Genomic DNA, 18,416 nt, shown 5'->3' with positions numbered 1-18,416 from the left:
TTAGTCAACATTTTATATTGTGAAATACAAAAACTTAAAAGTAGGCGTTGCAAAAATGTTCGCGCCTTGTAGGTTATTACTTTGTACAACCTCTTAATGCTCCAATCACAGCCATAAGTATTTCCGGTTATGTCTCTATAGGTTTTGCAATTATGGAAACAGAAATATTTGCCTCAAGTTCCTTAAGGTATGATGATGATTATTTATACACAGCATGTCTCAGATATTTCCACAAATGCTCTAGGATTGAGGTCTGGACTTTGGCTTGGTCATTGTGACACCTTTATATTGGTAGTTTCAAACCATTCCATTGCAGATTTTGTTTTATGCTTAGGGCGGTTGTCCTGTTCAAAGGTGAACCTGCGCCCCATTTTCAGTTCTCTTGCAACTTCTAACCGATTTTCTGCTTGAATCACCCTGTATTTGGCTCCATCCATCTTCCCATCAACGATTTTCCCTGGCCCTTCTGAAGAAAAGAAACACCAGAGCATGATGCTGCCAGCACCATGTTTGACAGTGGAGATGGTGTTTTCAGGGTTATGTGCAGTGTTACTTTTACGCCAAACGTAACGCTTTGCCCAAGTTCAATTTCGGTCTCATCTGCACCATGTTCGGCATGTTATTTTTGTCTTTCATGTGGCTTCTTGCAAACGCAAATCGGCCTTTTCATAGTATTCTCTCAGAAAGGGCTTTTATCTTTCCACTTTTCCGTCAAGGGCAGATTTATAGTTCTAATACTCTTATGCACTGATTGTCCAACCTCAGCTCTGTATGCCTGAGGGTAATCCAATGTGATCACGGGCTTCTTCTCTTCTTGTAGGTGGGGAAAGAGGAAGGTAAGGGGGTCCGTGGGGCTGAGTTGGGGCCAATCCTTTTTCCAAGCATTGTATCAACACTTATTGAGTATCATTCAGTCAAGATCCCTCGAAATTCTGTACGTGATGCTTTTTTGTTACTTTCCAGAAAGGTCAAAAACGTATTTTGTATGAAGGAATTTTCTGTTTAAGATATCAAAAAGCTGGACTCACTGAGCAGCAGCTTCTTTCTCCAAAATCTGCTGAAGTTTATGTTCCTCATCCGTCCGTGTTCCGCCACGCTCTGACACTGACTGTTTTATCATACATTTGTGTTTGTTTTTTTTCTGTTCATTCTGCCCATGCTGTGCAGCTGCTGGATGCCAGGAGAACAAAGGTTTGTCCCTATGTTTGCACCAAACGTGGTGTGCACAACATAGAGTCACCTTCGGTGTGATGTGTACTTGCAGAAACCTGGCAACCCCTTGACACCTCTTGTCCTTAAGAACCCCGAGATAAAATTCAAATATTCCCTCGATGGCCTTCTGAGTCATGCTGCCCCCGAAATAGGATCCTCAAATAGTATATAAGAGTAGTCGATCAATCTTTTAAATGTAATCTCCACAATTTGCAATTCCTGATTAAGGTGTCATCAGATTTGGAATCAAACTGTAATGCATGGTCATTCTTCACAGAGGTTGTTTTGTAGGGGAAACATAAGAGGTCCTAACTGGCACATTATCTAATTTTTTAAATCAAGTGAAGTTCCGTAAGGAGCGTGGTGAAGCTGTGCCTCACCTGTCATGGAACTATAAAATCAAATGGTTATATTAATTCAGTATTCAAGTAAATTCTCATTTGGCTACAAAATTGATGGGATTTTCTTTTTATGATTTTATTTTTATTGCTGAATTTTCACATAATACCTTGATTATTATTAACACAATTAGTATGTAACATATTTGATGCAGAGTGAGGCACAAAATTCTCTTACCTCACGACAGATAGTAAGATATTGAGACCAAGGATTCTGATTTGGCGCACACCTCTACCCTGAACAATATAATCGTTGATTGTATTAGCCTTTTAACTGCAAGTGGAGTCATCCATTATTATTTTTTCACGTTGCATGGATTTTACTCGCAATGAAGGATTATCTATCGATTGATGCTTTTTTTTCAAAAGGAGCAGCGCATAGACTTTATTTTTAATGTAAGCCAATTTATTTTTCTATGCTACAGTTTACAAATTGCTTTCTTGCTCTGCCATTTCAATAATGAATAACATGTAGCTTCGTTTATTTGTAAATCATACAGTGCCTCTCAAGACAAGGGCCTCACGGCAAGTTACCACACAAGAAAAATGTTTTTTTTTTTAACAAAACAAAGGATGAAAGTTATCATGTTGGCATCGCTGACCTGACTCCAATCTAAAGCTAAGCTGAACAAGCGTGTATGAAAGGAAAGAAAGAAGAACAATGACGGGTGGATAATTGAAAAAAGTCAGTGAGAGAGAAGCTCATAATGATTTATATTTTAGGCCTGACTGGCCCGAAATTCAGATCGGGCTCAAGATTTAAGCAATAGGTTGAAAGTGGTGGACATAAGTTTTTCCCACTTGTGAAAGGCTTGCTCGCTTCAAAGTTGTCTGACCTTTTTATATTAAATCAACACAACAACTATTTAATTATGCATATTAGTTTATTCAAGTTAAACGGCTATTGGTGTGGAAGGTTGGTGGATTATTACCCCGTAGATCATCATAGTTTGTGAAACTGGTGATTATTACCAACACCTGCTAGCAGGCACACAGACGCCAACTCACATTCCGATTGGCAAAACAAAAAACTTTCTCGAAGATTGATGTCCGGGTACACGGACTTCCTGATTTTTTGTGGATGCCTCTGGGTAGATTACTGAGCCAAGCAACAACTAATGGCTGAAACGTGATAAGTCAACTGCTAAAACGTGAAGTTGCATATCTGAAAGGAGCACACACAAGGAGAAGCGATAAAATGAAGTTGACAAAGAGTTTGGAATTATTTACTAGGTATTGATAGACAAAATATAATTAACATCACATGATTCGATATTTTTAGGCCAGACGACAAGGCTTTGCAGACCCTGACGGCCAACTTCTGCCACCTCACAAGCAACGCTTTTTGGAGCCAATTACGTGTATTTTGCCTGTACAATTTCAAGCTGATTTGAGGAACTGAACTGACAATCAATTCAAAATGTACTAATGTAGTCTTCACTAAAAACAGGTATATATATTACTTTTCTGGATTACAGCAGTTTTCCTAAAGCGTAATAATTTTCCATTGAAAGCTTTCCAAAGTAAGATCTCTTTCGATGTCGACGTGATTGACTGCGGTATTAAGCTTGTAAAGAAGGTGAGACCTGTGCCTCATGTTTATCCACCCTTGGTTGCTCCAACATTCCCGTAGTGTCTTCTACCTTTCCTGTCCATCGTACAACCGTAAACGCTTGTGCTGTTCCAACACGTGAGCCTGTATGTGTCTGAACCTCATCAGCATCTTCAGATGACCATCCAGGCTCTCCAGGACGAGCTTCGCACCCAACGTGACCTCAACCACCTGCTGCAGCAGGAGAGCGGCAACCGCTCGGCTGGCGATCACTTCACCACCATCGAGCTGACGGAGGAGAACTTCCGCCGGCTGCAGGCCGAGCACGACCGGCAGGCCAAGGAGCTCTTCCTACTTAGGAAAACCTTGGAGGAGATGGAGCTGAGGATCGAGACGCAGAAGCAGACGTTGGGAGCCAGGGACGAGTCCATCAAAAAGCTACTGGAGATGCTGCAGAGCAAAGGGCTGCCCTCTGGGCACGGCAGGGTGTCTGAAGAGGAGGAGCAGGAGAGGAACAGGCGCATCGCTGAGGCAGAGGCCCAGCTTGGACACTTGGAGGTCATACTGGACCAGAAGGAGAAGGAAAACATTCATCTGCGAGAGGTATGCCATCAAATTTTCTTTAGGTTACATCACGTGTTTATAGATCCAGTGACCATCCAAGACGGTGATTGCAAAGACGAGCACATGTTTACTACTGCACGGAAAGAAAATATGAATGAGGGCTGTGTCGCGTAAATTATGATCCCTGGATTTCTAGACAACAGAGCCAAGCAACCATGTGGAGAATAGTGCCAGATTGCAACACAGACATATATTTTTGTGTTGTCTCTGGAGATCGCCGCAGATGTGGATCGAATTGCGTTTGCTTCATATCGTTTCACGAGGATTTTTAAAAAAACGACCTGACATTAAGGTCGATGATACCAGATTTCTAAGTATTTATGCTGTATGTTCTCCGTTTTTTTAATACAACCCTCGCCTCCATTGCAGTTTTGATTTTCTGTGCCTAATAGACTGATGTGCCTTATCTACGAAAACAAATCTCAAAGAGAAATATTTGGAGGGTGCACCTGATGATCAAGCGTGGCTTATAGACCGGAAAATACCATAATTATATAAATATATATATATATATATATATATATATATGTATATATATATATATATATATATATATATATATATATATATATATATATATATATATATATACATGTATACACTAGAGCCATATCCCCCTGGTGGGAGGTGGCTAGAGTCAAGAACACATTTGCATTTCAGACTCTTTCTGGGAGATTGATACAGAGGAGGGGATTCCCAGCCCCCTCGCTCAACCCAACTGGAAAATACCATAATTAATAATCATAATGTATATTTGCTTTGATTCCACCAATTTCAAACAGCTGTTTTAACCCCTGTATCTTCACATGTAACTAACTAAAGACACAGCAAATGTTCTGTGGTTCATATTTTGTTAGACACTTTGAGTTTACATGTGGTTAAGGACACAAATACAGTGGGGAATATGTGGATTCTTTCTACAATTATCAACTTTATTTTGTCGTAAAGGGATAAATATCCACTGATATTAAAGCATTTCACAATAAATTATGAGCATTTGATAATTCTATCTTACCTTTGATGCAATTACGATACCTTTTCTTGTAAAATACACATAGAACACTATTCTCATTATTTTGGAGTAGACAATTCCCACCCGGAAGTCAGACGTTCAGTTGATGAAAACCGCGCCTCTGTAACGACCCTCAATCATGCGCGGCACAAGGTTTCACAGTCACTCGGTTTATTGCCTGCGTTCAGTAAACAAAACAAAACAAAAGTCAGGGCATCTGTTCAGGACTGCAATAATCTTCAGCGCGATGCAAATTAGCTGAAGCTACGGCAAGCAGACAACATGCGAGCACAATTTTAATAACAACAATGAACATAACTTTCCCACGTACCTGCATTCAGTAAACAAATCAATACAAAAGTCAGGACATCTGTTCACGACTGCAATAATCTAAAACATTAAAGATACAAAAAAACGGGTCATCACTCCACAGGCCGCACCTCGTGGCGTGTTTGCATCAAAACATGTTGCATCATCGTTTCAAGCTGTATTACTTTACTTCTTATTTAGTGCTTTTTTAATACACATCATTTAGCACAACTTATATATCTTTATATCCAAAAATAATTTGTGAAAGCAGCTCCTACATCTAGCAAAATATCCATTTTTCATCCAACTGATATTGGGCACATCTTACCTTCAGCGCGATGCAAATTGGCTGAAGCTACGGCAAGCGCTGAAGCCCATAAAGTGCCAAACGAAAAAGACAGTCGCAGACGCCCATGACTTAACAATTGAATGAGGTACCGGAACATTGACAGTAATACAACAAAAACACAGATTTTGTGAGAATTCAAAAAAACATTCAAAACAATCAAATCAACTCTGTTACACCTCTCCCAGGCAAAACAACCAATAGCGTTCTGAGCTGGGCTTGTGTTGCATTCGAGGACCAGACACTCAGTCCAAACTTTCACTGATTCAAGAGCCTTTTTTTAGCATTTGAATCAGAATTGTCTATATTTTCATCGATAACAACTTAGTGTAGATTATTGTTAACAAAAAATAACGTAGTACTCCAGAATAAACAAAAAGCGCTTACTAAACATTAATTTACCATTATCACAGGGATATCTGAGAAAGTAAAGAGATTGAGAGCAAGGAGGAATCAACACTGGAAGGTAATTGTTGTGCTGTGTTTTCAGTAAGGAATTGGAATTTTAACACCCCCAAAACAGTTTCATAATAATAGTAATAATGCTATGAAAGTTATGTATGAATTTACAAAGCTTTTGTTCCATTTTTTCCGAAAACTTGTACTGTACTCTTCGGTTTATTTAAGAGCCCTAGCTTAGACTTGAATGTTGTATTGTCAGCATGTAGTACACTAAATTGGCCACTAAGTAGAGCAGTTACACTGTATCCATCTTTAAAGCTGGTTGCTGTGGTGAAAATCAAGTACAGTACCTGTAATACATACACTATCCAATGTATTCGGGGCCGGTCTGAGCCTTTATGGGCCCCTAAGCAAAATGAGATTTGGGGCCCCTTATTACTTGATCATTTGCATCCCTACTGTAACTCATTCCATGTTCTAATCCACGGATGGGCAACTATTTGGAGTCGGGGGCTGCTTTGGGTCCAAAATGTTGGGCCGGGGCTGATCTTGGAAAAAGATCCAATATTTTGATCTGGGAATAAATATACATGCAGACATTTACACGGTATAGTTCTTTTGAACTACATTAGTTTTATCAAATTGGTTTTGAAACAATACATTTTTAAGTAAAATAATATGTAAGGTCCCTAATTTAAGCAAATTATTTGCTATTTAGTTTTCAAGCGTTACAGTAGTTGTACTTTTAAAAAAAATATGTTTTTAGTATTTTAGTGGTCAGATTTTTGTTTGGTAGTATTTTGTAGTATTACTGTAGTTTTATTTTTGTACTATTTCTGCAGTATTTTTCTTGGTAGTTTTTCCACAGTGCTAAATTTATAGTATTTCTGTAGTATTTTTGCTGTATTATTTTGTTGTATGTCTATGGTATTACAGTACTTTATTGATTTCTGTGTTTTTATATAAATACTCTATTATTATTTTTTGTATTTTTGTACTATTTCTGTTGTATTTTGTAGTATTCTACTGTAGAATTTTTGATGTACAGCTGTAGTATTTCTTTAGTAAAGTATAACTGTAGTTTTAATTTGTCGTATTTCCTTAGTAGAATTTTTGTAGTACCACTCTTGTTGTATTTTTGCTGTATTTCTATTGTAAGACTTCTGTTGTTTTAGTTCTGTAGTAATATTTTTCTGGTTTATTGTATTATAGTATTATGAAGTGGTATTTTTTTAAGTATTTTTGATGTTTTTCCAAAGCAGTATTTTAGTATAAATATTATAATTTTGTGACGTATTCAAATAGTATTGTTTTTGTCTTATTTTTTTCAGTATTTTTGTAATATTACCGTAGTTGTGTTTTTGTAGTAATTCTGAAGTCATATTTCTGTAGTATTTTGTATCATAGTATTTTTGTAGTATTTCTATGCTATTTTTTTTTCCAAATGAAAGCAAATTAATATAAGAGGTCCCTGTTTTAAGCACTATATTTGACATTATTTTTGTAGTGCTTTTGTAGTATTTCTGTAAGCAGCCTCTTTGTTTAGCGTATACCATGAGCTGGCTCTGAATGTACGGTACTTAGTGTACTCAACCATTATTTTTGTATTTAATTTATCAAGCAATAATTAATATGTATACCAATTTGGTTAAGAGGTTGGTATTAGATCTGTGTGGACGCTATTTTTCTGCAAAGATACGTTTTCAAAAATAGAAATTGTTGGTGTTTTACATGTTAACATAAAATATTGTGCTTCCAAAGCACAATAATGAAAATAAAATATTGAATATTTTAGTTTTCTTTCCAAACTTTACTTTTAAACCTCTTTTTAATGCATTTTTTTCAGGAACTGCACCGAAGAAATCAACTTCACCAGGATCCAAGCAAAACCAAGGCCCTGCAAACCATAATCGAGATGAAAGTAAGCACCGTTTACAGCCTAACATTTACATACCATAGAACATGTACTAAACAAGGAACTGGTTTTGATACATAGATCCAAATCTTAGCATTCCAGGTACATTCAAACGGTAATATAGTTGCTAATTCTCTAGTGTGATAATAATCAGGATTATTTCGTCTCAAACTCAATTTACAGTTGTTAGGGGCCGCCGGACCAGGCAAAATGGGGTTGCATCGAGTTTACCAGAAGATAAAAACATTACACTACAGTAAGACCTCGGTTATTGCGGTTAATGGGGATCAAAACCACCCGCGATAAGTGAAAATCGGCGAAGTAGCGGCGCACCTTCAAAAAAAAAAAATTTTTTTTATTTTTTTTTATTACTGTATTCTCTTTTTTTACACAAAATAAGATTTAAGATAAATAACTGTATTAAGATAATGGATCAATAATCTCTCTCTCTCTCTTTCTCTCTCACTCTCTCAGTCTAACGGTGTTTTTCTTTCTGTGTCTGTCTCTGTCCTTTTCTCTTTTTGTTTTTGTCTTATTCTCTTTCTCTCTCTCTCTCTCTCTCTCTCTCTCTCTCTCTCTCTCTCTCTCTCTCTCTCTCTCTCTCTCTCTCTCTCTCTCTCTCTCTCTCTCTCTCTTTGTCTACCCCTGTCTCTCATTTTCTCTATTTGATCATCTCTGTCTTTCTTTGTCGCTCTTTCTTTGTCACTCTTTCCTTATTTGTCTCTGCTTGTCTCTGTTTATTTCGTTTCGTCTCAGGCGGCCAGCCAAGTACACTGGCTTTCAAATACCATGTTTAAAACACAGTTCAGACCAATTTCACATTTTCCTACCAATGTTTGTTTATTTTTTTTAATTCTTAGGCACTGTATTTGTGGACGCATTTGCGAGTGAATCGTCCCCAATTTTGAGCCTTGCCTAGTTAGCACGGAGCTAGCATCCATATCAAACTCTCGCAGGCAGGAAGCAAAAAACTATGGTCGTTTCCGATTGTGAGCCGTGCCTAACTAACTAGCATGAAGCTAGCATCCGTATAAAAACTCACACGGGCAAGGGTCCTGAAACTATCACCAAGGAGCTGCAAATTCCCTGCTGGTTTTGAGATTGAGACCCCTTGATCTAAAATTCTGAATAATGGAGTGTGCGTTATTTTCAATTGCTGTGCATTTACCGTTCAAACGCGCTAGTTTACAATAAAATGTATTCATGGAAATCCTTTCTTGTTATCGTGATCGGTTCCTGAGTCAACACGTTTTCACGGAAACCATTGGAAGAGTGTTTGCTCCAAAGCAGCTGTGTAAACAATTTGATAACAGCATTCAAATGTCATGCTTGCTGAAGGTAGCAATCATAAAAGACAAAAAAAGTAGTCTCCACATAAGACGAGTAACTGAAGCAAGTATAGTTTCTTTAGGTTGGCAAAGCCCATTATCTGCCAGGTTTCAAATGTTCATAGTTTATACCAGGGGTCTCCCAAATTATTCAAGCTGAGAGTTATGTTTTGTTACATATTACTCCCTAAGGGCACCAGTTTGATGTGTATTTCTAAAATCAAAACTTATCATGTTAATACTATGTGGCACTGGTTCCTATGTTACTACAATGTTAATTGTTGGAAGTAGGGGTAAACAGACTCAGTCAACCACTGAAAAATTTTACTAAAAGTCAAAATGACCTGTTCTAATTTTAGAACAGGTCCGCGGGCATCTCATCTATCCACGTTGGAGACCCCTGGTTTATAGCAATGTGCATGCCTTAAAATGAGCGCAACTTCAAATTTTTATGCCGGGAAACTCAAATTCAGCTTGTTTGGCCATTTGTTGGAATTGTCACGCTGAAGGTTCTTAATTGCAGCTTCCACGCCTGTGCATGAACTCTTTGGATGTTTGTGGTAATCTGCTGCCACCTACTGATGTGGATGAGTATTACTCAGCTGATCATTGGAAGAAAGGGACAGATACTGAAAAATGGCATTCTTTTATAAGATAAAATTGAGACCTGGTCTCGCAGCACACTAGTCTGCCCCGGCACACTGCTTGAAAACACTGCTCTAGAGAGAATTGATGGATGGAATAAGCATGCACAAGAAACATTTTTTTAAGAGACCACACCCACAATTAAACCCCTCACTGTCTTAAATCGTATTTGCCGAGCATATACCTCCTAAATAAATCCCTAACCAGCATGAAACACATCTCCTACAATTTGAAAACCAGATTTGACAAGCAGAGATGATTGAAGCCATGCTAGAAGATCTCAGTTGACGGCGGCAGCCTCACTGCAGAGTCCTGACATCACTTCCTCAAAATAAATGATGACATCATCACTGAACAGAGGTGGCCGCCCCCTCCTTCCCCTTTGCACTCGACGCCTCTGTCGTCACGTGGGACTCGAACTGTGCCACGCTTGCAGATTAGAGCGACGGGCGAGGGGGAAGACCCGCCTCCTCTCGGAGGAAGACCCCTGCTCCGATGCCGATGAGAGCGTCGATAATCCTACCCCCTTCTGCCTCACGCCCTGTCCTCCTCGCCTTGCCGCGATGGTACAGCCCGCCTGCTGCCTGTGCTGCCATGGAAACAGGTGTGGTTGTTTATGACAGCAAGAGACCAGCATGCAAGCAGGCAGAGCGAAACGGAGCCAAGGAAAACATTTAGTCAGCAAACGGATGGCATGCGGACGGAACAAAATCTTCCGATCTTGAAGGTCTAGTCGATGGGCGTCCTATTGAGGTGAGCTCTAGATGCTCGAGATTGAGATTCGTACTTTGAAGGTTGCGTCAGCACTGTTCTGTTAAATCCGAGCTGGACGAAAAGAAGTGGCCAGGAGGGATGGAGTGTCAGACTGTGGCTAAAGATGTTTTATAAGCATATGACCTAATGATTGATCAGACGACAAATTACGCTGATTAATGTAGCAATGGGAATCGAATCCGGGTCACGGCGGTGAGGGTGCCGGCACTTTACCTCTAGATAAGTTAATCAGTCTCTCCACTTCCCCAGAGAATATAATATAGAATCCTTTCATTGTCAATACACACAGTGTCATGAAATTCAAATGTGTGTCAATAACTTTGCGGTTTAAGATGTATACGTTTATAAAAGAGCTCCTATAGTATTTTGTTGAAAGACTTTTGTGTTTCTGTTTCGGTCTTTCGTAATGTTATTAATGCACAAGTTGAAGAAGTGGAAAGACTGTTTTACCTTTCAGAATGCAGAACAAAATGCACTATGTAAGTGAGTGCTTCTGGCACCTTTAGTAAAAATACTGTGATAATGAGATAAGCTATAATGCCTTTACACAGGTCATTTCTACCACTGGTGGTCTAATGGTTAAATGTCGGCGTCATCACCGCCATTAGTTGGATCAGCGATAGGGTATAGTACAGAATACCATAAAACCTTGTGTAGGAACGCACATATTTAAAAACTGTATGCATTTGCAATAATATCCACCGTATTCTGCAGTATATAACGTGCACTTCCAAATTTCTGCCCAATTTGCGGTTTTAGGTGTGCCTTAAAGGCACAATAGGATATCTATTATTTAAAAAAACTGAGATGCACTCAGTTACATTCCAATCTGCATGAAGCACAATCTGCAGTGTGTTACTTTTTCCTCTTTATTCCGCCGCACGTTTCTCTCCTCTCTGCTGTTTGCGCAACATTTCCCAGTGGTGTTCGTTCCTCTGCAGCCAGAAAGCATCTCCGGCGCAATCCAGACAACTTCTTCCTTCTTATTTTGTGTTTTCCTTACCCTGAAACCTCTTTCAGTTCCCCTCAACGACGTGGATATTTTTTAAATGGTCTGGTCTGGATGTCTTCGTGCAGGACACCAAAATCGCCTCCCTGGAGCGCAACATTCGCGACCTGGAAGATGAGATCCAAATGCTGAAGGCAAACGGCTTGCTGAACACAGAGGACCGCGAGGAGGAGATCAAGCAGATGGAGGTCTACAAAAATCACTCCAAGTTTATGAAGACCAAGGTAGGCAGTGGGCTTGAGTTCCGTACTTCTGGAAGCGGGACAAGATTGGGCTGAATGCTCAGTAAGGCTGCCGGGTTTAGCATTTAGCGACGTCAGTCTTGTTGGCAACACGCCAAGACCTGGTTTTATTCCAGGGTATTGGTATTCACACGACAAATCAGTTTTATGAGCGTAACACAAGAGCACTCAATGTGTTTTACGCAATCAAATACACAACGTTTATAGCCATATGAAAAAATGCAACAGTTAATAGCAAGCAGGTCGGGAAAAACAGCAAAATTAGCTTCAGTCGTCCATTCATTTCCCGACCTGCTTAGCCTCACTAAGGTCGCGAGGGGGTGGAGCCTATTCAGGCAGTGTGCAGGTGACATCCTGGACTGGTTGCCAGCCAATCACAAAGCCAAAAGTAGCTCATCATCACTCATTTAAAAAAAGTAAAGAAGACAAAATGAAACAGATTGACGCCAAACAACTTAAAATAAACAGGACAAATGGGCTCTGAGATAATTGCTTTCCAAGGGCCATCACCACCCTAAAGAAGACTGTGAAACTGTGAAAATATATACCTTGCGACTTTTTTGGGCTGGGGAGGAAAAAAAGTTATCTGTAGGATTTTTTTTTCTATCTGTAAGTAGTCTACCTAAAACCTTGGCATGACATGAGGAACAAAGTAAAAGTAATATATTATGTCCCTTTTTGTAAAGCACTACATTTATGTAGAGTAGTAACCTTTTGTGTGAGGTCCAGCCGGCTAACGCCAGCCAGAGGGCACCATGGAACTGATGGCCTAATAGAGAACATCACACACTGTAGTATTCAATGGCAACGTTAACATTCACTGATTGTCAGAATGTTGAATGTCAAGCCCACCTGAACTGCGCTCAAGAAAGCCCTGGACGTCTCGCTGATTTTTAGTAGGACTTTTAATATTTCCATCCTTGCCGTTTTATGAGCTGTGTTTTTCTTTCCAGTTTTTCCATTCCCCCCTGGAGCGTCCTTTGTTGCTTCCTTCTCCCCATAAAAACTGTAAAATCGCAAGTGTTTCTGTATTTGAATCCTCTCTAAGCATCATACCACCTTGCTTCTTGGGTGTTCGAGTATCCAAGTAGCAAGGCAAGACACTACCCTTCATTTAATATGCATTGAAAATTTCCAAATGCAACTTGGCTGACTCATGTGTTGTTGTTTTTTTCCAAGGAAATTCAATAAATATTTTGACAAATAAAATAATACATGATAAAAAAAATATCAAGTACAGGAAAATATAACCAGCTAGTTGAAAGTTGGCCTAGAGCGCAAAACACATTAATGCTTTATAAAAGTCTTATTTCTCGCTGGGGGGAAGAGACAGAAAGGGCCTCTGGCGACAAAACAATTTTTCGTGAGAAGGACTACAATTTTATATACTGTGTACTGTAATCCCTTGCGGTTTACGTTTCGAGGTTTCGAAACTTTGTGGATTTTAACCGTGCATCGTGTCCTGCATTCGGATTGGCTAAACAATTGCCCAGCCCCTTTTCTGCCTCTGTCAGCCTGTCGCAGTCTAAGTTGCACCCAAACATCTTGGCAAACCTACATTATGTACATGCAAATCTTTTTTTGGTACATAAATAAAATTACTTTGCGGGTTTTGAGTATCCTGGGTCCTTTTTGGTACGCAACTACAGTGAAAAATGAGGGACTACTGTGATATATTTAACATTTTCATTGGGCGACCAGGGTTAAAAAGCCTGACGGGCTTTAGTCTGCCCAATAATGCAATACAGGTATCAGTTATACCTTTTCTATGTTGAAGGTGAAAGTTTCAACGTCTCGCCGCGTGTTCTTTTCCAGGACCAGACCGAGTATTCGGACTTTGAAGAAATAGAGCTGGAGAGAAGCATTTCAGTTGAGGACATTTATTAAAACGTTTTTAAATAGAGATTAAAGAGAGTACTCTGAGACGGTCTGATCAGGAGACAGTTCTTACAGTCAAAAGCGCATCGGAAATTGTTGACCACAGTTTTTGTAGGAACAGTGTGTGGATTTGCAAAATGGAACATGAAACTGGCAAAGAAAGGAACTCACATCTTATTCAAGAGACGTTTGTTAAAACTGGCCACAGCTGTATTTTGAAGGTTGTAAGATACTGGCCGACTCATTGGAAGATCATTGCTGGGAAAGCATTGATATAAAAGGATACGGCATGTAAATACTTCATTCGAAATATGTGTTTGAGCATAAATACGTTTGTAACAAACAAATAAGTAATGTTATTATTGATGTAATGCTGTGATGATTGAATAATAAACTTAATATAGCTGGAAAACTCATGTTATAGTGACAACATACTCAGTGACCTATTTTAATAATCTAACAATGTCCATTCCCCATCAATTTAAGACCTTAGAGATGTTTTTTACATCGTTTATTCCATGACTTAATGTACTGTATCAGAAGTTTCAATGGTGCGCAGTTGTTAGCACGTGTGCTGCACAGTTCTGAGGTCATGAGATCGAACCTTCCTGTGTGGAGTTTGCATGTTATCTCCGTGCTTGCGTGGGTTTCCTCTGGGCAGTTTCCTCCCACATTCCAAAAACATGCATTTTCAGGTTAACTGGCAAGTCCAAATTGTCCCTAGGTGTGAATGAGCGAGTGAGTTGTCTGGCTCTGTGTGCCCTGCGACTGGCTGGCAACTAGTTCAGGGTGTCCCCTGCCCACTGCTCGGAGATAGCTGGGATAGGCTCTAGCACCCCCGAGACCCTACTGAGGATAAGCGGTGCAGATAAGTTTTAATGGTGTCGGTACATATGGGATTCAGTCCAGGAAAAAAAAGCGTCCCTAATAATTGGGCTATCTAATTTAATGTTCAGCTGCAGAAATTGCAACACTAAAATCTCACTCATCTGCAATACATCACGCCAACTTATGCTCGTCTATCTTTCAGGGTCATGTTTGTCTACCAGGAGCATTGGCTTTCTGTTTACACACTGCCTCTTGTGTCAGTGGACTAGCCGCAGACCAGTACACACTTTTGTATGTCTATTTTTAGCTCTTTTTTCATCTATCATGTATAGGGGTCATGTTTAATACATGAGGAATGCAGGGGGTAGTTAGTGCTAAATGCATTTTAAATGCAAACTTGTGTAGCGTCAAAGCATTAGTAGCTTGAGCATTGAAATGTTATTCTTATGAGTGGATGTGTCTGCAGATTGACCAACTCAAGCAGGAGTTGTCCAAGAAGGAGTCAGAATTGCTGGCACTGCAGACAAAGTTGGAGACCCTCAACAACCAGAACTCGGACTGCAAACAGCACATTGAAGTGCTCAAAGAGTCTCTTACTGCCAAAGAGCAACGGGCGGCCATTTTGCAAACAGAGGTAACATGATACAAACATAAAGACTTCCAATAAGAGTGATAGAAGCACCTAACTGTTCTTGGGTGCGTTACAGAAAAAAAGTAATTTGTAACAATTACTCGTAACAGTGGTACCTCTTCATGCGAGCTTAATTCATTCCAGGATCTTGCTCGTAGCTTGAATTGCTCACGAAATGAGCGAATTTCCTTGATATGAAATAATGAAAAAATCAATTGGTGCGTTCCTGACCTCACAAATTCATCCACGTTCACCCTGAATAGCTGTAAAACACAGCTTCATGACCACTACAAACACATTGAATAGTAATTAAATATAAAAAAATGCAGTTATAAGATAAATAAGATGATATTATTGAAATGAAATGTGAGTTTATTAAGCGGGAGTAACTGTAAAGGAGGTGTGTGCGTGGTACGGGGATTGTGTGTTGGGTTAAAGTGACCAAAATGAAACTGTTAATGATACGTTAGCACTTGCTGTACACCTGAAATTAAAGTTACTGTTACTTTCGTTTTTTATTCATCACTTTCTTTTGCCCTTTTAGCGGTATGTTTTAACTTTCTAATTGTCTTTTAAAGAAAAACGTATCGAAGGGGAGTTGTCTCTGCCTTCCTTTCAAAATATTACGCAAATGTATATGGCAAGTGTAATTAAAACGAGCTGTAGCGTGACCAGAGTTTTTTTGAGCATCGAGCTGTCTCCTGCGGTCTCACGTAGTAGCTTCTGGGACTTGGATTTTCTGTCGTGTGTGGAGAAAGATTTTTGTTCTCGTATATAGAAATTCTTGTGTTTGGGGGTGCTTATCTATAGGAGGTTGACCTCCATTTAAATTGTAATTCAGGTTACCCCCCCAGATTACTGACCTTAAAAAGTAGCGCTTTACTCTGAAAGTACGTACTCTATGTATTCCCATAGAGGCCAACCCCCTAAACTGCTTTAAGAATAAATAATAAAAAAATAGAAGAAATAAGTACACCAACCTGTGGAAACAGTGAAGCCTATATTTTTCTTGGCTTGTTCAATGTTGAGAGCTTGCAAACAAACACTTTGCCAAGACATCCTATATCCATTTTGTGTCTTTGCTCAGAACCACTCAAACTTCTCCTCCTGCATTTATCTCCAGGCATGATAGCACTGGTTTTTATGGTTGCCAGTACCAGGAGCCTCCTGATCTGACTCACAATCAGCAACTTCATCATATGGTCACTGTTGTTTTTCGCCGGGCTGTGATTTATTAAGAAAAAAGGTTGAGAACCACTGCTGTCACGGATGACATCAGATTGCACTAGTGTGCCTAAGGTTGTAGTTTCAGGGTTTAAGGGGATTAAACAACGGCATTTGAATCCTCCTTTTTTCAACTTTTATGTTCTTTTGCTAGTGCATTATTTCAAGTCCTCTGTCGATGTCTTTTTTTTTCTTTAGGTGGATGCGCTACGTCTACGTTTGGAAGAAAAAGAATCCTTCCTCAACAAGAAAACCAAACAGCTGCAGGACCTGACGGAAGAGAAAGGCACTCTTGCGGGGGAAATCAGGGACATAAAGGACATGCTCGAAGTCAAAGAGAGAAAGATCAATGTCTTGCAGAAAAAGGTATTCATATGTCCTTGATTTTGCCTGATTTTTATCCTCAAGATCAATGCATCGATTTTCAGCGAACTTTTGCATTGTGTGGATTAAAACCGTTGTGGTTTGAAAGAGACTGAGTGGGAGACTGTCCATGGAAAGAAAGACTAGCAGATATTTCCACATCACTGCCTGTGGTGTGTTAGCTATAAATACTCCCAGTGATACACTTTCTCTCAGCTTGACCTGCTCATGCGTCTTTTATTGTTTCCCTCTCTTGTGCTTGCACTCATCCATCTGTTGTTGCTGTTTGTCCACATTAAAAGGAAGAACCTCATATTTCAGGGGGGTCAAACATACAGCCACGGGCCAGATCATGCCACACACTAAATCCAACCCATGAGACAATGTTGAGAGAAACACAAGTCAAGTCAAATTATGTTTATTGAATATGAATAGCCTTTAATCACAAGGAGTCTCAAAGGGCCACAGATTATTCCAAACCACAGGCTATTATTACACCATCCCCTGATTTAAAACCTACATTAGGCCAAGGAAACACTCAAAAACCTCAACATGAGGAAAATGAAGAAACCTTGAGAAACGACCGCACATGAGGTCATCCCCCTTTCAGGATGACCAGGCTGCAACGGGTGTTGCAATAACAAATAATACACAGATATTGTCAACGTGAAATATAGGTCATTCATAAGCTATAGAATAGAAGTGTGCTTTAAGCCTAGATTTGAACAGTTCCACTGAGGTTGCATATCGAATCTCAGGGGGAAGAGCCTTCCACAGTACCGGGGCCCAAATGGAAAACGCTCTTGAACCTGTGGTTCTCTTCTTGGCTCTTGGGATCAATAGTAGACCAGCATTTTCAGAGCAAAGGTTTCGGACCGGAACATAGGGGGAAATTAAATCTGAAAGATATGAGGGAGCAAGTCCATGCATGATTTTGTATAATACCAACAGAACTTAAATCACATCTTAAGCTAACAGGGAGCCAATGCAGGTTTGCTAAAATCGGGGTAACTTTCTTGTCTTATTTAAAAGCCTCGCTGCAGCATTTTGTACCATCTGCAGGCTCTTGATTTTGGACTTCGGGAGACCGGAGAGTAGTGCATTACAGTAATTGAGACGGGAGGTAACAAACGCATGAAATATAATTTCCGCATCGAACTGAGACAGCATAGAGCGAATTTTAGCAATGTTTCGAAGATGAAAAAGAAGCTGTTCTATAGTAATATTCTTAACGTGTGTTTGAAAGGACCGATTGGGGTCAAATGTGTCATCTACATTTTTGACTGAGTCACTCTGGGTGATATTACATTTGTCAATGTTCAAAGCAGTTTTTGAGAACAAGACATAGCATTTAGATGGACCAATAACTAACATTTTGGCCTTTCCAGAGTTAAGATAAAAGAAGTTCAGTGACATCCGTTCTTTTATCTCAGTGAGGCAGGCCTCCAAATTTGTTACTATTTTGACTCTTCCTGCTTTGCATTATGTTTCTTCTACTCCAGATTGAGAACTTACAGGAACAGCTGCGGGATAAAGACAAGCAGCTAAGCAACCTGAAGGACCGCGTCAAGTCTTTGCAGACCGACTCCACCAACACAGACACTGCCCTGGCTACTCTGGAGGAGGCGCTCTCAGAGAAGGTAGTTGTCACCCCAGGCCAAAAATGTTTAAAGAGTCACAATAAAATATTACTGATAAAAAAATTAAGCGCACAAAAGTCTATT

The 18,416-nt window shown here is 39.7% G+C and overlaps 1 protein-coding gene across 7 annotated transcripts in view; it reads left to right on the top strand.

The window, feature by feature from the left end:
* Window positions 1-18,416, top strand: part of erc2 (ELKS/RAB6-interacting/CAST family member 2) — a 52,813-nt gene that overhangs the window by 14,556 nt on the left and 19,841 nt on the right. For 5 of the 7 annotated variants that reach the window (XM_088338242.1, XM_088338238.1, XM_088338241.1 and 2 more), the window contains 7 exons: window positions 1,168-1,191; window positions 3,331-3,765; window positions 7,702-7,776; window positions 11,595-11,750; window positions 14,941-15,108; window positions 16,528-16,695; window positions 18,195-18,332. In XM_088338242.1, the coding sequence (XP_088194368.1) occupies window positions 1,168-1,191; window positions 3,331-3,765; window positions 7,702-7,776; window positions 11,595-11,750; window positions 14,941-15,108; window positions 16,528-16,695; window positions 18,195-18,332 (1,164 nt within the window). The remainder of the gene's footprint in view (window positions 1-1,167; window positions 1,192-3,330; window positions 3,766-7,701; window positions 7,777-11,594; window positions 11,751-14,940; window positions 15,109-16,527; window positions 16,696-18,194; window positions 18,333-18,416) is intronic. The other 2 variants (XM_088338240.1, XM_088338237.1) reach the window with 1 other exon arrangement.

Source organism: Urocampus carinirostris, chromosome 6, assembly GCF_059441175.1.
Source record: "Urocampus carinirostris isolate Australia breed hairy pipefish chromosome 6, RoL_Ucar_1.0, whole genome shotgun sequence".
In the NCBI taxonomy this organism is placed as follows: Eukaryota; Metazoa; Chordata; class Actinopteri; order Syngnathiformes; family Syngnathidae; genus Urocampus; species Urocampus carinirostris.
This window is presented reverse-complemented; position numbering and strand designations above follow the sequence as displayed.